This window comes from Phaethon lepturus, unplaced genomic scaffold (genome assembly GCF_000687285.1).
Source record: "Phaethon lepturus isolate BGI_N335 unplaced genomic scaffold, ASM68728v1 scaffold10205, whole genome shotgun sequence".
NCBI lineage: Eukaryota > Metazoa > Chordata > Aves > Phaethontiformes > Phaethontidae > Phaethon > Phaethon lepturus.
In genome coordinates, this window is record NW_010538393.1 from 8514 (window position 1) to 30557 (window position 22044).

Below are 22044 nucleotides of genomic sequence, written 5' to 3' on the forward strand. Positions count from 1 at the left end.
TGCAGCTACTGTTCAGATACTGAGAAGTCTTTGAAAAGCTAGTTCTTCATCAACCTCTACAATTGCAGGATTTCTGTGTAAGTAGAAAATGGGGTGAATCATATGGGATGCAGTTAACCAAAAGGAAATATTAGGTAGATACAGAAACCTAAGGAGTTGTTGACTGAAGATACATTAGTTTATTTATAAGACAGATAGATACATTATTTTGCCTTCTGATAGAGGACTGATTAGGATTTAATTATGATGAACTTCATCCCCTGAGAGAGGTTCAGTAATACTTGTACTGGATATAGATCATTAATATCCAGAAATACACTGTAGAGTATTTTGAGGAGTCTACTGTATACTTTCTGTGTGTCGTTCACGTGCTAAAGGTAGGTTATATAAATACAGATTCTAGCTTTTTTTTAAAATTATATTTCTGAAGCAGCAGGAAAGCTAATTGAAACACTAATGACAAGACATTTATATTTATCAATATCTACTTGTCAATAGTATCTCTAAAGGAATTGTAAAACATCAAATTAAGGGAGTTCTGGATTAAGAGAGACTTGGCTAGTAAAGTTATTTTATTTAAGAATGTGCTGAACAACTGCCTAACAAATAATGAGGTAGCTCATTATTCATACAGTTTAGCTATTTTTAACTGAAGTCACAGTAATTAAAAATAATAAAGCATTTGTAATATGTTTAGAACAATTTATTCTATGGCATTTTAGGAAAATAATTTGATTTCTTAACATTCATAAGTGTGATTTTATCTGAAATTTCAGGTTTAGAACATACGTTGCCAAATTAAGTATAATTATAAGCGCTTACCATGGAACAAAACTGTTGCATTTATTCCTATTACATTTACTTTTTAAGAAAATGTGAGTTGGTATATTGTCTTCCAGTATAAGAAATAATGAAAAGTATTTTCATATTTCAGTTTGTTCTGTTGTTTTGTTTTTTTTTCCTAGTTATCTCCTGTGGTGGTCTTCCATCTCCACCAAATGGAAATAAGATTGGAACCTTAACAGAGTATGGAGCTACTGCAATATTCACCTGTAACACAGGATATACATTAGTTGGTTCTCACGTGAGAGAATGCTTGGCAAATGGTCTCTGGAGTGGTACTGAAACTCAATGCCTAGGTAAAAAACACATTTCCATTTTTTCTTCCATTTTGTTTTAATCAAAACCAGTATCAAGTACTGGAATTCAGCTCAGATCAAGCAACAGCATTTTGAAATCAAAGAAAAATAAAGGTATCTTAAGTACAGTAAATATTGTGTGCAACATATGATTGTATATGACTCTACTGTCATATAACTTTTTATTAGAAATTAAATTATATTTGATGTTGTTGGGATGCTTTCTGGACCAGGAGGGTTTTTTAAGTGACTCAATTGTCTGCATTTACAGTACTTTAACTTGCTTTGTAGAGCAGTCACAGGCTGTGTCATGAAACTAAGATGTAAGATGAGGTTCAGTTCAGTTTCAGCATATTGAGCTTTCACTAAAGGGTAGTAGACAAGAGACAGCCCAAAGTAAAGCAAAAACCAACACCCTCACAAAACCTGAGATGTAGTTTACACCTTAACTTCTCACCCCGACTCCTTCATTCTTCAGACCTACTCATGTTGGTTTACATGCCCAATACAGACATAAGAAAACTTTTCTTTTTCCGTCAACTTTGAGGCTCAGCAGTGAGTGTATTTCTGGTTGTGGACAGTGTATACATGTCTAGAATCTTTTATTTGCTTTGTTTACCCTCCTTTCACATATTTTCTTCTTGCCTCACAGCTGAATGTATTCAGTTGCTCTCAGGAAAGGAGCATTCTCTTCTTTCTGGTCCAGAGTTCAACCTCAATTAAAAAGCAGCTTTATTCTCTGCTGCCTAGCTGCATCCTTTTAGTAGAACACATAGTATTGCATGCCTATCTAGCACATTTTAAACAAAACAGTTTGACCACTTATCATATGCAACAATTTAATTTTTTTACAGAGGTAATAATTATTTTAATAAAAAAACAAAAGCAGAGTAACTAAGATATTATCCACAATAATCCATATTCCTGGTTTTTGCAGCAATGAAACAGTAAGAGCATTGTTTTATAAGGAAATGGTAGTAGCTGTAACATGAATTGTCAGAAATTATTCTCTATCCAGAACTCACTTGTAAAATTTTCAGGTAGAATAGAGCAATGTTTGACTAATTAAATGCATGTCTAACAGTAACATTTGACTTAAAGTTTTTAAATAAATTATGCTGATTAATTTCTAAATTATAAAATCCCTTGTCCTCCCACTCTGTGGAAATGTTACATTTTTAAAAAGTGTATTAACATGAAAATTTTGCATGTTGAAAAAAAAAAAAAGCCAGTAATCTTCCTCTGACTTTGGTATCTTCAAAACATCCCATTAAAAGAATGTGGGTAGATATATTTTGCAGTATGTCATCAAAGAAAACATACTTTTGTCCTATCCGAAGAAATAAATTCAAATCGAAACTGAAAAAACACCTTTTTCTAAGCTTCATTTCTTCAAACCTTCATGCTGTGTGAAGAATCCCTGATGTTGTCAATTCCATGAACAAAGTCAAAATGAACTTGACATTTACATTTACAGTAAGTCAATGTCAATAGGATGTGTGAGAAAGAAGTTTTACATATACCTAAAGAACTGATAATGAAAGGTTGCTGAGCATTCTTAGACACCTGAAACCATTCTTGACTGTCACAATGTCAATAGTGTCACTGTCTTTCTGTGTTCAGATAGACATACATATGATCTTTGGCATATCAGGTTGCTGGTACTCATTACCTTATAGATATAAGAGATAAGTAAGTAGTCCATGCTGTTTTGCCTTAAATTTCTATGCAGAGTTACTTCATAGTACCATCGTAAACGGTATTTGCAGTTCTTGAGTTTGGAGTTCATGTTCTCACCAAGGGGCAAAACTGAAAGAAATAGCTACATTTCCCCTGAGGAAAACATAGAAAATCAGAGCGGCATTTTAAAACAGAGCAACATTCCCCTGGTTGAATATTAAATTAAAAGAAAAGAAGAACTTCTGCATCACAATAACCAGGTGTGATGGGATCACATACCAACTCCATCATGTCTTCAAAAAACCAACTTTCAAGTATCGTCAATTTCATCTTAGCATTTTATTAAGAAAAAAGAATAGCAAGTATCGTTAGATAAACATGATTTTTAACAGCGTACTAATGACAACTTCCTGCATTTCTGGAGATCTTTAATGCCTGAAAATACTTTTAGACAAAATATTTTGAAACAGGTTGCAAGCCACAAGACAGTAATGCACTAACAGACAGCAGCATAATAATCTAACCTTGATGAAAAAGAATGTGGACTTTTCAGCTGCATATTAACTCTATTCTTCATCAGTATAGAACAGATAATTTGATGGGGTATAGGTGAAACACCACTCTCAGAGGCAGGGAAAAAAACCTCAGTATTTGTGTCCTACTTGCCATGTTGATTGCCTTTCTTCTTTCAGTTCAGAGAGTAAGCTGCAGCAGCAAGGAAAATTAAGAGAGAACATTTTCTGAAAAAAAAAATCATGAGATCATGTAATTCAGATCTTAACTAAGATTTTATAACCTTTGATCATGTGTTCCTGGTTGATTCCTTCATTTTGCAACAGTAATGTTTGTAGTACAGTTTTTGCGCAGATAGTTTTACAACATGTCATCTCTTAAGACGCAGAGTGGTCAAAAGTAGTGACCATTGTCTCATAGAGCTAATCTAGCTTCAAAATGGCAGTTTGTTATTAGTGAGTTCCCATCAACATATTTTCAATGCTTCACACTTTATTTTTGGTATAACATATGCTGTATTAAGAATGTTGTCATCTTGGTGTAAGAAATAATGGCATAAATGGACTATGTTTTAATTACTACTTCTTTTGACATTTACAATAGTAAAGAAGTAAAATGACTATTTTTTTACCTAGGAAGAAGAATTCCACTGAGGTGCTGGGTAGGGGAACGCTATGCCTCAGGATTACTTTTTCACATACATGTATTCATCAGTTCCACAGTACAACTATATAAGATCTGTGAAGATACACCAGCTTCCTGCTGGTGTCAGGTTATCCCTAGACTGAAGCTGACCAACTTTTGAAAGATGCTAACTGAAAATTACATGTGTAGGAATATTTTTCTCAGCTCTTTCTTCTGTAACAAACATGCAAGCTATATTGTAAAAAAAAAAGAGCTATTACCCCTCAAAGTTTTGTGGTGTGTTACATCATTTACTGCCAGTGGAGTGCCTGACACCTGCATATAATAATTTAAAGCATAATAATATGTGTTAGCATTCATTTATTTAAACTAACCTGAAATACCACTTCATCCATCATCTGATCAATAATAATTGTATTTAATACTTATGCACTGCTTTCCTTTTTAAAAAACCTATACACAACAAGATAATTCGTCTGCCAACATATGAAAACTAATTAATATACAAACCTCAATCGATTCTGTTTGTAGTATAGATAACTCTTCCCATGGGAGGCTGGAAAAGACTTTTTCTTCTATTCTGACAACTGAGAAATACATTTTAACACTGAACACCCCAGAAGATTTACTGTCAACTATAGCCTATAATTCAAATAGGGTAGAGATGGAGAAGAACTGATCAGTATAGGACTTACATAGTGAACAATACCAGTTTATTCTCAAAGTCAGTTTAAAACTAAACACACTGAAGCTTTTAACTCTTTGGGAAACAGCTAGCAAGTTTACTAGACCTCATAGTTAGGAAAGACTGTCTCTATATACAGCTTGAAGTTCATTTATATGAATTCATATGTTTCTTCTCTGGAGTGATTTGCTGTTGAATTTTGTCTGTTTTAGTTTTTTTACAAATCTGCATGGAAATTGGTATCAGTTACTATTATCTTATCTCCTTGGTCATAACAGTAACATTTTATTTTTGGACACCTGGCTATGTGTGTTTTAAGTGATTTCTGCAGATCTATTCACTCTTGTAATGAACACAGGACCTCTTACAGTAAGAGCAATGATTGTTTTATTACACTTCCCAATTCTTTTTCTAAAAAATTTTATGGACTTTGGTTTCTATTTGATGTATCAGATTGATTGCATTGTTGAATGCAGCTCTGTGCGCTTAGAACAGTTAAGTGTACAGATCTACCCTGCTAGACTAAAAAGATCACATTTAAATCTGGAAGGTTGTTAATCACTATTTAGTCTTTGCTATTTTAAAGTCAGACAAGCTCTATAGTGCAAAAATACTAAACAGCTCTGAGTGTGAAAGTCTAAATCTGAGTTATCACAGGCATGGTGCAAAAGGTTGTATTTCTGCTACTAAACCTCTTACTGCCTCTACATTCTCTCACATAAGGGATATACACACCATGTATTTTAGGCACCCAGTTTAGATGCAATTTAGAGTACAATCTAGGATCCTAAATTTCCAACAAGGTCAATGGAACTATGCAGGCTCCTCCAGAGAGCAATTCAAGAAAGGTAAATTCTTAAATTTTAAAGGTAGATGATGTGAATGCCACCAGTTACGTATTTCAAAATTTCAAGGACCGCATTCACCAAATTTATTTCAGAGGTGCCTTTAGGACTTACCTGAAGCCTGTGAAAATCAGGAGGCAAACACCCAGGGAGCTCTGAATGAGCCTTTCCATTTCAAAGGAATGATAATGAGTCAGAGGTGCTTTTTACCTACACTGTACCTGCATGAATGTAATTCAGGAAAGCTGTAGATGAAAACAGGTATCACTTTATGTTACCCACTGGTCTGTGTAGAATCAATTTCTGATTTCAGGCCAGCTGAGTACACCAATTTCTGTACCTCAGGAAAGGGTTTGTCAAATCATTATTTGTCTCAAAAGAAAGCTAAAACCAATGACTGCAGTTAATGAATCCAAGGTTAAATATAAGACCTAAGTCTTCAGTTAGTTAGAATTATGTGTATTTTTTCTTAGTTATACAAGAATAAATATGATTGTTAAGCAAGATTTTTTTTCAGTTCCACTCAGTTACTCACACTGCTGATATTTCATCTCTCTTCCCCCCTTTTTTTTCTTCCAAGAATAATTGCAGCTATGAGTCAAAAAACATGTGTTTTCATGCATGCTTTGTGTGTGTGAGTGACCATACATGTATGTAGGGCATAGATTAAATTGGAATCATTTATGAGTTTGCTTAACTCCATCTCTGGCATTGGTGGCATTTAATCACGGACTAAAGTGTTTTCCTGAACAGATATTTTTTACTCACTTTTTATGACTTTCACGTGCAAAACTATGCACAAAAAAGTCAAGGACATACTTTAAAATCTAAACTTAAATATAATCTACTCCATTCAATTTTAATGAATTTTTAGCATTTTTTTTCCAAAACCAATAAGAACTCCATATCTTAAGTAATGCTATGATATGTATATAATTGTCTACATTTGTCAGTGTGAAAAAATGCTGCTGCTGACTGTGCTTGTGTAAAAATACCTGACCCTGTAATTGGTAGCTCATAGGTAAATTGCAGTATGATCTTGTGATATTCACTTATATTTCAAATTCTTATTACAATAAAATAGAATTATTTGTATCTTACTTTCCAGATATTTTAGAAGAAAACTGCTGAATCAACCTTGAACCTTTTGAACAATTTCCTTAATTTTTGAGAGCGTATCTTTTTAAACATCCACTAGCAGCCTTCTTAATTTTCTTTTGATCTAATTTTACTTGATAGGAAAATTACATACATTTTGTGTTATTGCAGTGCTCTTTCAGTTCCTGAGTTGTTGGAGTATTTAATCTAAATGAGTAAAAATTCCCAGAAAAATCATTAAATCCACTACCTGGAATGATCTGCAAATGAAATGTCTCACGTAGTAAGTCCAGATATTTGTTAAATCTGTGTTTAAGAGAAAGGGCAAAATAATTTGTATTTTGTGTTACGCTAGTTGGAACATCTCACCTATCTTTCCTGAAATTTCCTGTGGTTCCCTGTGTTTGGCTTCAGTGCAGCAACTGCGTTTCAATTCTTCACTATTTAAGTATAGAAATTTTTTAAACTTCGAAAATATTCTATTTTTTATAAATACAGCTTCTCTCTTCCCATTTTGCATCTGTTTCATAGATTTCCTTTCCCAAAATCTGTGTTTGTCCCAATTGCCTGAATGACAATTTTCAGAATTGTCTCAATGCCTGAATATTTAGGGCATGTGATAAGACAAAGAGAGGCTGAGCAAGGAGAGAAGATGGTAAGGGGGATCATATTATTAATTCGGACAGAAAACAGGGTAAATTATTCCATGAGACATTTCAAGGAGAAAAACATGCTTTCAATGTCCTTGTTACTCTCTGTTGCAATACTCCCTGTCAGGGGAAGAGTAGCTATATAAAAAGTTGGGTGTGAAAAGTTTATATTCATACTTTTTTCCACAAATTTACAGAACAGTATCACAATGTCTCCTTAAAGACATAAGCAATCCTGTAAATAAGATTATTATAATAATCCTATATGTATGAAAAAAGTAATCAAGTGCATGTGTTTTACCATTCTAGGGTTTTAGCAGAGCCTTTAAGTGTAAATGAAATATGCTCTCTAACATTATTAAAGTGGCTTTAGTAAGAAGGAGATTAAATCTCAAAGAAGCTAAGTTACAAACAAGCCTGCTGCTGATGCATATAGCCTGTGTGAAACAACATCACACACTCCCGTTCTAGCAGCACTCATGAGCCTCCGGTCCTTATCCTCACATCTCAAAATGATGTCTTAGCATAGTTTAGAGTGTTTAGATGTTTAGTAATAGAAATTATTGCCAGTTGTAATTAATCAGTGTCACCAAAAACATAAACTATTTTCTCCTCTTGAATCAGTAAGACAAACAGTTTCCTGCTCAGCAACTCTGTTTTCAAACAGAATGAAGAATCTAGAGAGAATAAAATCATTACTTGGCTTCCTTAGAGCCAAGAGTGCTATTACCCTGGAGTGATGTGTGCTGTATTTTTTAACAACAGCTGATATAACTAAGGAGGAAACCGTGCTTGTAGACACTCCTTTCTTTCCATGCCTTCATCCAGGTGATGGATGGAAAGGTGGATATTTCAAAGTGTACTCACCAAATTGGAAAGCAATATAAAGAGAAGTTTATTATAATTTTGATATTAATATGAATTTATAAGCACAGAAAAGGCATTAAATATGTCACTTTAGCTAAGAATCAGATCACAGAATCACAGAATCACAGAATCATTAAGGTTGGAAAAGACCTTTAAGATCATCAAGCCCAACTATCAACCCAACACCACCATGCCCACTAAACCATGTTCCAAAGTGCAACGTCCACACGTTTTTTGAATACTTCCAGAGATGGTGACTCCACCACCTCCCTGGGCAGCCTGTTCCAATGCCTGACCACCCTCTCAGTGAAGAAATTTTCCCTAATATCCAATCTAAACCTCCCTTGGTGCAACTTGAGGCCATTTCCTCTCGTCCTATCACTAGTTACTGAGGAGAAGAGACCAACACCCACCTCACCACAACCCCCTTTCAGGTAGTTTTAGAGAGTGATAAGGTCTCCACTCAGCCTCTATCTCCATCTCCAGACAGATGAAGATAGCATAAAAGTGATTATTATTTGGAAAGAGTAAACACAAATAAAATATCTTTTTACAATTCATTACTAAACGCCATTAATAAACATGAACATAATTGTAGAAACTGGAGCTGAATGTTAGGAAATATTTGAACATAACAAGATACACTTGTTGAAATTTTTTGGGTTTTTTTCACGAATTCTGTGTAGAAACCTGTTTTTTATGTTTCAGGCTTTAAATTAGACTGGACAAAATTTCTAACAACTATAAGTATAAATATGGGCCTAAATGGCATTATAAAGGAGCTAATATAGCTAAGTGGGACATATATACCTATGCCATATATTGCCATATAAGGCAATAGACTGTAATCCCACATAAATAATTCTTGTTTTCTATATTTTTTATAAAATGAGGGGTGTTTGGTTCTTTCTTTGTTTTTTTTTTTTAATTTAATTATGCTCTTAGGATCTGTTCTACTAATGTCTGAAGAACTGCTAGTGAGGAATCTGTTATTTGTTGGATACATATCATATAAGAGATTTACGTATAATATAATATGTATAATAAAAGGGCTATGTTTGTTCTAATAAAATAACACCAGAACATGCAAACGAGCATGAAACTTGATCATTTCTCCTCTCAAAACATTAGAACAACTCCTGGACGTGTTTTTGTCTAAGATTCTCCAAGGCAATTTCCAAGAACAGTTCAAGTTAGCTTAACGCAGTACTGATGTTGGTAGGCAGCTTGCTAGCAGCTGTGCTGGTCCGGAGCGCAAGAGAGTTTCATTTTATGGATGTAGATTGCTCTGCGCTGGTCAACCTCTGCCAGATGATGGTCCCAACTGTGTTTAATTTATTAGTAGAGATCTACTTACAAAGTCCAAGGCAAATCATGAATAAGAGAAATCATAAGTCTATGATGAAATAATACTATGGGTTTGAGAGTTCAAGGCCTTTTAATTCACGCTTGTCTAAGGAAAAAGGCAACCTTACTAAAGCCAAGGGTAAAAAAAAAAAATCTGTGCTAAAATTATCAGTTTTCTAGCAGCTAAACTGAATGATTGGAAACTTCAGACATTTGGAATTTACATTTTCCAGGCAGTCTTCAGACAAATTTGTAATTTCTGCAACAGAATCTGCAGAAATTATACATATGAAAATTAAAACTATTTGAATGTCATTTCACCCTAAAAAAGTAGAAGGAGTATCATCTGTAGTTTTTACACCTCAGAACTTTCTCTGCACAGTGCAGTATTTGACTCTAATATATTGGTTATTGAAAGCAAGGATGAAATTTTGTTTTCCTATCAGAATTCTTGTAAATGTTGGCAAGATTTGTAAGACTACATGTTTTTGATGAGTTGTTCTTTTATTGTAGCTGGTCACTGTGGTTCTCCGGATCCAATTGTAAATGGTCATATTAGTGGAGATGGTTTCAGTTATCGTGACACTGTAGTCTACCAGTGTAATCCTGGCTTTCGACTTGTTGGTACATCTGTCAGAATTTGCCTACAGGATCACAAGTGGTCTGGACAAACTCCCGTTTGTGTCTGTAAGTATCATTAATTTTTCACTGAATTATTACTACTATTTTAAACATAATTGAGCATTAACAGTGGATTGGATGTTCAAAAGTGTTTGAATGAGGTGCTCAGATCAGGTATTTATTTGACCTATTTTCAATAGTCTAAATAACTATATCCAGTAATTTCTGATTTCTGTTGTTTCAGAAACAGGACAAAATAGGTATTGGAGTGGGTTGAACAGCAGGCTGAAAGTGTATAAATTCATCTATTGATCTCATCTATTGATTTCTCTCTTTCTCCAGGCATAACTTCTATGTCAAGTGTGGGCTTACTGAGCCTCTCCTCTATTTTTTCACCAGGCATACCAAAATCCCTTGGTTGCTTTTAATTGTTTGGTGGGTAAAACTGGAATACTGTTCATCTGTGCAGTTTTGATGGTGACTGCCCATTTTTTCCAAGCTGGCCTCCTAATATTTACCAGTGAAAGTCCAGACACAGTATTGGATTATACCACAACTGTTTAAAAAAATGTTAATTTTTTTTATACCCTTTGGTAGGATTCTTTTTGCTCTTAATTCACCTGCTTTTGAAAATCCCACAATTAATTACAGGAATTGTTGAGTCTTTCCACTCTACTTCCTTCCTTATTTGCATGGCAGGTTTTCTGACACTTTCTGAATCACCAGCCATTTAATCAGAATCAAGTCTGATTCCTCTGATTTTTTTTTACTACTTTATTGTGTAGTTGATTTCATTATTCTTTTTCAGTTTTAGAAAGGCTACCAATTTTTATACAATTTTGGTTATTTTTAATGGAACATTTAGATCAATTATTTCAATTTTGTATTTTTTTTAAGATGTCTGCAATTCAGACAAAAGTATATTTTTGTCTGCACAGAGATAGTCACTGAGACGATCAGCTTTTCTGTTCAAACCATGTTAGTATCTTTGTTCCATTTATGTGAAAATATATTACTGGTAAGTCATTCAAAATGTTCAGCATTTTCTTTCTTGGTGGTAAAATGAAAGTTTCTACCTGTATACAGCTGCAGGAAATACCAGCCAAATGTCATTGTCTTTTTAAAATCCTATTTATATCTTCAAGTGATTTATATTCATCAAAGGAGAAATGCCACCAGCTAGCATTATTACTTTTAGTGGATTAATTTTACTGTGCAGTGAATAAAATAATTTCAAAAGAAAGGGGCAAAACTGAGGGGGGGGGTAGCTGGCTGTTTCTTTCTAAATTGACGGTATCATTCCTGTTATGAGAAGAACTGGCAGCAATTTCGGTCATTATAGGTTGCCTAATACTTTCCATTACAACATGGTTTTCTTTTGCTTATAACTCTACCAAAGAGCCATACAAGATGATTTTTTTTATGTCAGCATCCAAGCTTCAGATGATTTTCCTTCTTTTATTTATTTATTAAAAATTATCATTAAAATGTCTCTGTTATTTCTGAGAAGGAACTGAAAACATACTGTATCAATGCTAGAAATGTACTCCCTAATGTGATCCTGAAACGGTCTTCTGACTGAGCAGTGTGGCACAGGAAGTAGAAATATGGCAGAGGTACCATAAAGAAGGTATGGGCTGTGCCCCTGACAATGTACCACAAATTGAGTTTTTTCAGAAGATCACGCATCATTTTATATTTCTAATTGGCTTTGAAAGGAATTTCAGAGTTGTAAGTACTAGACTGCAATCTGCAGAGAATATTATCTAAGGAAGTACATAGAGTACTCCACCCATGACTTCTTTAGCTTCTTAGTTTCATACAAAAGTCAGCCTCCTTCATCTCGCACAATTTTTGACACACAAGTGTTTTCCTATCTCTTTATTGGATAACCAGTTAGACCAAATTTTAGCCAAATATTTTCTGAAAGATCTTTTCACTTGCTGGTTATTGAGAGGTGGCATGAAATGTGGAGCTATGTGATTAGTTCCTTGTAAGTAACAGCACAACAAAAATCAGGAGAGTAACCTTCTTTACTAATGATGGCCAAAACATAGGCTGGGTACTCAGGATGGATTTTTTTCTTGTCCAAGTGCTATCAGTACTACCATTATTTCTTCTGGGTTACATATTTTCTCTGGTGAGATGGAGGTCTCCAGTGTCCAACAAAGATACTGTGTTAAAGACTGGAGTATATATCTGAGTTATATTGCATTAAGCAGGTTGATGTCTTTGCAATATAATAGGCAAATGTGTAATTCCTTAGCAAGTATTGATTTCAGACATGCCAAGGGCATCTATTGTTCCTTGACATATTTAGGACTAAGTATGTGTGTGAATATACATGCATGTGTGTGCACACATGCACAGGGCAGTTATTTACATTACGATGGAGGAGGGAATTTGTAATTCACCATTTAGATGACATAAAAACAATAGTAGTAACCTTTACTTGAAATGTCTTGGCTACTGCTTAGGTAAACAATATAAAATTGATTGCATGTAACTCTAGCGGTAAGTGAAAAAAGTATAATGCCAAAATTACCTACTTTGCTTTTTGGAAAAAAAAAGAAGTTGTTGCTTTTAAGTACTTGCTACTGTGTGAATCCAACTGTTGCAATGTTCATCAGTCAACTAGTAATTGATATCTAGTAACTATTATGGAACAGTGGCAGAACTAGATGCAGTGATTAAGATCTCAGAGTCCAATATATTTAGTTTCTGGAAGGTGGTAAACAAACTCAACACCCTGTCAAGAATAATGGCGTCTAAACAGGAACTGACTGACTAGGACTGAGACACCTAAATTTAATGTTTTAAAAACCTATGGCATATAATTTGTTCAGGACACTGCAGAAAGTTTAAGGTAATAACCCTTTTTTTAGTTTAATAAGTTTTTATATAAGAATTATATTAGTTGATTTAGTATGGCCCTGGAAATTTCTTTATTTGTTGAAACCTGATCATCTGCAACAGCTTAAATATGAAACAACTGGTCTAGAATAAAGTTGGTTCTCTGCATGTAGTAAGATTTTATTCTGATGTGTAGGGTTTCATCTTCAAATGCTGCAAATGAGATGGTGCAGAAACAATTCAAGTGGTTTAAGTAGATTTATTACACAATTTAATGGCTAAATACATAAGTCTGTATACAGGTCGGTGTCCTGTTTAATTCCCAGAGACCAGATACTGTTGAAAATACTGTTTCACAGTTGAACTCCATGATAAAATAAAGAGAATCACATTTAAATTATTTTTTACTTGTCTCTTCAACTAAAAAAAAAACAAACAAAAAAACCCCACAAAGTAATAAAACAAAAGATAAACCTGTGTATAGGATATTTGAGTATGATTTATCATCACCAACAAAATGTTGAAAAGTTGTGTAGGAGTATATATATACATTCTCATTTTATATTGCCAATATCTATGTTTTTTTATATTTTTCTGTATTATTTTAATGTTTTGTCATGTGGAAAGCTAGAGCTTGACCATAACACATGTATTTTATAAGTGTCATTTAAGCATCATCAACACACGTACTACACATAATGGGAAAGATTTACTCCCAACAATGATTTCTCTATTGCCATAAGAAAATATGATTAAAAGGATTACTACTTCAGCAAAGCATCTCAGGAACTTTTGAACAGGAATGCTTCAGAACTCCAGAATGCTCTGAAGCAGTACACCAAATCCTATTTGTTTGGCCTTACTACATTTTGAACCTTGCAAGGAATTTTTTTTTTATTTGCATTACTAGGATTTATAGTGGACTCCCTACATTTTTTAAGGTCTAATACATATCAGATGGATGTCAAAATGCATACACATATATATATATATAAAATTATTTATATTACAACTTTCAACATAAGGTAAAAAGTAGATTCAAAAAGTTTTATTGAAAAATTAAGATTTTTCTTCTGGCAGTTAAGAATTCTGAATAAAAATATCATTTTTTTTAAATTTTCTTTTATAAATATAAAAAAAAATCAGAGTTAAAAAAACCAAACAACAAAAGATCTCCAGCCTGCAAGTGATTACATGGAACAGTACCTTTCAGTTAGATGCTAACCTCCTTATTTTTCTTTTAACAGCAATCACATGTGGACATCCTGGGAATCCAGCTCATGGCATGACTAATGGCAGTGAGTTCAATTTAAATGATGTTGTAAATTTTACTTGCAACACTGGATATTTACTTCAGGGTGCTTCTCGAGCACAGTGCCGAAGCAATGGGCAGTGGAGTAGCCCTTTACCCAACTGCCGAGGTAAGAAACTTTCTCATACATTCTCTGCTCTTTAATGACTTATTTCAGGCATGATCTTTTAGCCTGCCTTAAAAATATTGGGTTATAATACAGAAACCTGACCTTTAGGAACTTATTGCCGCCTTCATTTGAGTTTTTGCATTTCTATATTGGAAAATGGAGTTAGGGTTGAGTATTGGGGAAGCCTAGGCTGTTCAGTATTTTACCTCAGAGTCCTCAAACTGCAATCCCTAGAATTTAGTTTATAAACATATAAAGTGTACTTTGTATCACAAATGTTAAATTACATTAATAAATCAGATTTGGTTATCTAGCCTGAATTAGGTGCCCTAGAGTACAGTTTCCATAAATGGTCCATTACTCCTATTAAAACATAGTTATGTGAAGAATATTCATGCATTCACACTATTAATTCTTCTGTACTTCCTAGCAATACCTGAGAAATGTTAATAACTTTTGTTCATGTGAAACTTGACTTTCCTTTGCCCCCCCCGAAAATGATAAAGTAAGATTTAATTCTGGCTGGTTTTTTACCAATACATATCTGAACTTGATTACTAGTATGGTCTGGGTAAGATGGAGAGGTTTGAGAGATGAGAGTGAAGCAAGGGTTTGTGTTATGAAGAAACCTGTGTATCAAAAGTACATATTTGGGAAGGATGAAAAGAAACCATTTGAAAACACAACCCAAATTTCTCAGATTTCAATGTGTCCTTATAATTTATTTTTCCAGATGCCAGTAACATAATTAAGATTAAAAGGGAAACAAGTCTCTGAAGTTAGCCTATTGTTACTCTTTCCAGTTATGGCCATTGTTTTTATTTATTTTCCTCAATCTTTGGCTATCATTGCAGAATATGAAGCTAATATCAAATCGTTGGCCTGTTTCACCAATATTTTTATCAGATGACTAACATCTGTTCATTGGTCTATTGTTTTTATGTTGTATGCCCTGAAATATCTTGTATTGGTATAATACATGCTTTCTCAATGCTGAATCCAATAAGCTGCTGAAAATATTTAATGATATTGTGTAATGTTTGCTTCTGAATTTCTAAGGCAGATTGAATGTCTTCTGCCTATAAAATAGACGCAAATTGTCAGAGAAGTGAGAGGCAGGACATGAGGTGAATCATATAAGATATAGAAAGGTCTCAAAACCCTAGAAAAAATTTTATGAGATACTGTATATCCTTCATTGCTCTTTCAGTGAAGGCTCCAGAAGGAAATGTATTCTAAGGACCTAATTTTAAAATGTTGTTCTTGGTCATATTCTCTTTTCAAACATGGAATTGTCCAGGTCCATTTATAACTTTTAACAACAGTACTAATTTCCAAATGTGTAAACTGAAAGCAAATAAATAATGCTTAGTCTCTGCAGAGAGATTTTGCCTGGTATGGAACATGCAAAGAAATAAAACACAAAGATCAATCAATCGATCAATTGATCAATTGATCTATCTATAAATGTATGCATATATATAGAAAAAATATACGTATTATACCTAAGATATATTTTTGAGTGTTAAATTGGAATTGGCAAGGCTGGCAAGATTTTCCCTCTGTGACATAATTTGGCAAATGTTTGCTAAATCATGCAGCCTCTGAAAGGAATATCACATAATGCACTTAGTTTTTTTCTTAAGCTGATGAACCTTTCAGTTCTTTTTCATGGATTCTATCTCATGCCTGAATGCTGACTAAAGATTCTTTATAAATTACTTTACAAATTTAAAAAACATAATTTTTTAAATCACCTCTTCTTCCACTATTCAGAATACAAGTCTGGAATTCTATTGTCCTCTCTGATTAGACAGCTCCAAGTTAGACAGCTTGTTGAAAAGTGGTTTAACAATAAAGCAGGTAAAATAATTTGTCCAGAAATACAATGGTTAGTAACCTTTTCTTGAGTATTTTCTTTCACTGGAAAAATTATCACTTAAATGTTAAATCAACCTAAGTACTATGCTTTTTGTCCTTTGTAACTTGTATTTAATGTGCTAAAGAAAATAGCAGTCAGCAAAGTTGCGCTAAGGGTACCAACACTGGGACTAAAAATCATGTAATAAGAAGTTAACTTCAGGTATGGGTGGCTTTATTATCTCCACCTGTTGGTTTGTTAAAAATCATATTGTATTGCAGTGATTGTTCCTAAGAATAATAACTATCTTTGGTGATTAACTCATCATGTTGTTTCAGAGATAGCTGATGCAATTTTAAGTTCAGTGTGTGTACAATTAGATCTTTCATTCTCATTAAAACAATGGCAATTGCCAAGAGATGGCAATTCCCTCGATCACTACCCTCACAATTTATTCAAGTGAGTTAACTACCATAGCAATGTAATGATTGGAATGGAGAAACAGGAATTAGCAAACTGTTCCTATTTAGGCTCATGTACTTTTTTTCCCCTTTTATACTGTTTTGTGTTGACAGACCTTAGTGAACAAAGTCCTCTATCTCATCTGTGAGGCATTTAAGTAAGGTTTTTTTGTTGACAATATACACTTTTTCAGATATCCTGTAAATGCAGTCCAGATCTGCTCTGTTTGACTGTCAGAGGCAGAGACTGCACAGATTTACTGAAGTTCAAGCCAATTTATGATCTGAGTTAACTCAGCTGTTTACATTGAACTCAAGTACATTTATTAAAAGGAAAATGAGTGAATGCGAAAGAAGAAATAAAAAGGAAATTTATGAAAAATATGCAAAGGCTGAGAAGATTTTAAAAAAAAGGACATGAAGGATCTTTGCTTGCAAGCTAGTGATGTTTATTGACAGGGTTTTAAACTAGTCTTAAAGTGGGGGGGATAATATCAGGCTTATCCATGACAAGCTGTGGGATGACATACTAAGGTTAGAGGGACAGGGACCTCAGCCTGTTGCACCAGAGAAAGACCTCAAAGAAACTAAAAGGTGTTGCTCTAAGAGAGTGACATAGCTGACAGCCCAGCTGAACCGACCCATGAATGCGGCATGGGCAACAAATAGGAGCAGTTGGAAGTCACTGTGCTGGTAGAAAGCTATGACGTGGTTAATATTACTGAAACATGGTGGGACAAACTCCATGACTGGAGTGCCACTATTGGTGGCTACAGGCTGTTGAGAAGAGACAAGCAAGGAGGAAGGGTGGAGGCAAGGTGGAGGCATTGCCCTCTACATCAGGAAATGGATACAGTGTGAAGAGCTGTCTCTGAAGAACAGCCACGAGCACTTGAAAGCTTATGGGTAAGAGTCAGAGACCAACGCAACAAACGGAATCTTGTGGTTGGTGTCTACTATGGGCTGCCCGATCAGGAGGAGCCTATTGATGAAGCTTTCTAACTCCAGCCACAGGAAGCATCACACTCACAAGCTCTCGTCCTGCTGGGAGACTTCAACCACCCCCACACCTTTTGGAAAAGCAGCACAGTGAGCTGTAGGCAATCCAGGAGGCTCCTGGAGTGCATGGAGGATAACTTCTTAAGACAGGTAATAGACAGGCCTACCAGAGGGCATGCCATATGTCACCTGTTGGTCACAAACACACGTGAGCTAATTGGTGACATCAAGACTGGAGGCAGCCTGACCTGCAGTGATCATGCTCTGCTGGAGTTTGCAGTCCTGAGGGATATGGGGCAGGCGAAGAGTAAAGTCAGGATCCTGAGTTTTAGGAAAGCAAACTTCCAGCTCCTTAATGAGTTAGTCAACAGGAACCCCTGGGAAACTGCCCTCAGTGACAAGGGAGCAGAACAGGGCTGGCAGATCTTTAAGGATGCTTTCCATAGAATGCAAGAGCGCTCCATCCCCAGGTGTGAGAAATCAGGAAAGGAAGGCAAAAGACCAGCATGGCTGAATGGAGACCTGCTTGGCAAACTAAAGGGCAAGAAGAAAATGCACAGGCAGTGGAAGCGGGGCAGGTCAAACACGTAAACAGGTTGCTCAGAGAAGTTGTGGAATCTCCATTACTATAGGTGTGTAAAACCTGACTGGACAAAGCCCTGGACAAACTGCTTTAGTTGTCCCTTCCAACTTCAACTATTCTGTGATGATATGATTCTGTGATTCTTTATAATTTATGGGTAAAGACTTTGACAGATGCATTTGGAGAATCTTGCTCAGGTGGTATGTGGTGTCACTAGACCTTTTTTTCTGCTGATCCCACTCTTTTAGGGTGCTACATATGACAGAGTTAACAAAAATAAGGAGACTGCAAGCTTTTCAGGTTAAAACAGAGTCTCACAGATTAATGTAAATGGAACCAATTTATGATACTGTAATCTAGATCATCTGATCTAGGGTAACTAGATGGGTAACTAAGGTTGCCTCTTAACCATCTCTGCATGACTTTCCAGCACTCGAAAAACACTTAAAAATAACTATAAGTACAGAGGTTACAAATCTTTTCCCCATATTAGATAAGTACAGTACAAAAGGAAAGGAACTTCAATGAGTAAAAATTATTCCACATATCAATTAAACAGTATAAGAGGTTATCTAAATCCTAAGGTCCTGAAACTCTATTGTTTCAAGCCTGCCAGCATCAAAGCTTATGATTGACACTGTTAAGAACCCTAGCTGAAGCAAAAGGAGAATAATTTTTTTCATATATTGCTGTGTAAATATTCTGTCTTAAAACAAATGAGTAATTGGAATTTTCTAGCAAAAAACATGCCTATACGCTGCTATATTCTCATAATGTATTTAGAAATTCACTGTGAAACAAAAACTTCTGGTATTCTTTCAAAAGAATGGAAAGAGAAGTACAGAGCAGACTATTTGAAACCTCCATACCAGCCAGGCATGTTCCCACGGATCTCTTCTCTACATGCATCTACCTAGTTTAATTCTACCTGTATATCTGGGTAAAGGAGTCTTCTCTACTCTAAGCTGCCTCCCTGTAACCTCACATTTCATCAGTTCACTGAGAGCAGTATTTGGTGTACCATTTAAGATTTTTATTTCAGTAAATACTGTATTTTTGGACCATATGCTGTGAAAATTGCTGTAACATTTTTATGATAATTATGTTTTTATAGTTATAATTTGATGTAGTTTGTATTAAAGGATGAATCTGCATAGTTCAAAATGACTAGAGATTCTTTTTTCCAAAAAGATTTAAATAAAATAAATCTTGAATTACATTACTTACATGAAAGAAGAGCAAAAAGTCCTCAGTAGTTAGATTTAACAAATAATAAAGTGCATTTCAAAGATGAAATTATGTTGAAATGATAATTTTACATCCACGATTTAAAAAAATAAAATCAAAGTTCTACCAACTAAATGGCTTATATCAAATTTACACTTAATGAATTAATTAGAACTTAACCTAAAGCAAGTAATAGCACTTCTTCTGGCACATGCCTTTCCTTCTAAAATTGCCTTTTATCTAATGGGTAAAAAGCATTTGTATTAAAGTTCATTGTTAGTGATGAATTATGAATTTGTGTACAAAGAAAGTAAATATTCCAGCTCCTTAAACATACTGCTGGGAAGGGATTGATGTTCCTGGCAAACCTGTACCATTTAATTCAACAGAGATTTTATATATGACCTTTCTTTCAAACCTCGGTTGAGTTCACTTGTGTCAATAATGAACTTGGCTTCACATCACTGAGACTCTGCATGCAGTTACTACAAAATACGGATTACTGTTTGAGGCTATTGCAGAAGATTATTTATTTTATTATTTTATTTATTTTATTTTATTTTATTTTATTTCACAACTGAGCTATTATGTATGCATGGGAAACCTTGATGTTTTCATAAAATAAAGCTGGGCAGTTCTCAGGCACTCTTTTGTAAAGATACATTGCTTCTATCTATTGTGTCAGTAGTAGGTAAACTAATAAGTCAATGGCAGGAAATTTACCAAAGAAATTCTATGAGGTTTTATGCCCAACGAGAAGTAGTGCACACAAAATGGCTTGCTGTGATGTTGGGATACTTTGTGAGATAAAAACCTCAATTTTTAAAAATTATTAACGCAATTTCTTTTTAAAAATTATATTTAATCCTATATATATACACAAATTAATATTTGTAATAGTCATTTCTGGAATGTTGAGGTCACTGAGGTATGATTTTAAAATCATAATTTGTGAGCTAGGATATTTTCATTTCCACATGGACTCTATCTTTGCCTTTATTTATTTGATGAAGAACATGGAAAGTAGTCCGTTTACTTGCCTTTCAGCTGGAATCAAATGGCAATGGAAATCTCTGTTCTCTTTGACAAACCTTTCTGAGCAGGACTTTGTACAGCCTGAATGTATTACCCCAGAACTAGCTATGAAAATATCAGATCCTAAAACAGATATGTTCAGTAGAGATTTTTTTCCCTTAGCAGTTTGGAACTGCTTTCTATTTTGTCTTTTGAAACACAGAAACCCAATCTCTGCACTTTCTACTTTTCATAGTAACTCTTAACCACCAAAATGAGAGCTCAGTCAAATGGTCTCATCAGGGCTCTGCACTCCTGATTGCACTGCAGGCCATTTTTCCATATATTATGCTTGAAATAAGAACTGCTGTATTAAACACCACACTTAACCACATCTTCTAGAATTCAAGTGTTTACAAGAAGGAGATCTTCTTGTTCTGGTTTCTTTGCTTTGTCATTGGATAAACTGTCCTATCATTTGCTGCCAGTTCATAAGGCAGTGTCAGATTCATAATCTATGTCAGGAAAAGTGTGTATCCTTTTCTACTGTTCCCTTCAGAATCTGTAATACCATCTTATAAATGAGATTTAAGAGCTTTTTGCCTATAAAAAACGTGTTTTGTAAAAGCAGAATTTTTTTATGGGGAAGATTTGTTTGGCAAATTTGCAGAGGTTTGAGTTAGCTCACATTCTCCAGTCTGCATCAGTAAGTCCAGGCCATTTGTTAGTAATAAAGAATTCATGTCTCTCTTCATTTATCCTGGTTTTATACTGAATTTCTAATTTGAAAGTTTTTTCTTTCTTTATCTCCTTACCGATAGATTCTTGAAAAGCTCGGTTAGACTTTTTGTCTTATCAGGAATCTGATATCTACAAGGAACTGTCAATTTTGTTGTGATTTCTTTAGTGGGTGTATCATCCGAACCAGTGGTAGCGTTCCACTCCTTCACTGGCAAGAAAAATAACCTTTCTGATGACAGCTGATAGAAGGGTGGGAGAGATTGAGACTGATGACCACTTCTTCTCATCCAAAGATAAAGCAACTCGGAATGTAAACAGTTTTCCATCTGTGGTGGTATCAAGGATTCATTTATAAGCTGAGAAAATTTTGTGTTTTGTTCGGTTTTGTTGTTCCAAAGTGAGAGGCCTTTGTTGAGACTTTTACATACTTTGAATGTTAGATATACCTAATCTGTTCATGTTGATGGCATGCTGAGATCCTTCAGAAAGATAATTAGAACTTGACTAAGTTTCCTAAATAAAGAGAGGAGATGGCATGGGAGATGCCATACAACATCTGAGATATTCACCCGAAACTAGAAGGATTTACAATTAATCCTGCACCTCTCTGTGTGGCACCTGTCTGGAGATCAAGCAAAGATATCTCAAACGTAGCGGAAACATTTTTTGAGGCAACTGAATAGAGTTCCTCTCACATGTGAAAAACAATGCTTTGATGAAGAAAAATCTGAAGAGCAAGACATTAAGATGTGCCTCCAGAGTTTGTACTATTATGACAGAAGTTATTGCATTGA

At 34.6% G+C, this 22044-nt stretch overlaps 1 protein-coding gene across 1 annotated transcript in view; it reads left to right on the forward strand.

The window, feature by feature from the left end:
- Positions 1-965: 965 nt before the first annotated feature.
- LOC104620536 (CUB and sushi domain-containing protein 1-like) overlaps positions 966-22044 on the forward strand; it is a gene marked incomplete at both ends in the record, with an annotated part of 71048 nt that continues 49969 nt past the window's right edge. The window contains 5 exons of the mRNA XM_010286788.1: positions 966-1139; positions 9983-10156; positions 14191-14364; positions 16178-16227; positions 17782-17893. Of these exons, the coding sequence (XP_010285090.1) occupies positions 966-1139; positions 9983-10156; positions 14191-14364; positions 16178-16227; positions 17782-17893 (684 nt within the window). The remainder of the gene's footprint in view (positions 1140-9982; positions 10157-14190; positions 14365-16177; positions 16228-17781; positions 17894-22044) is intronic.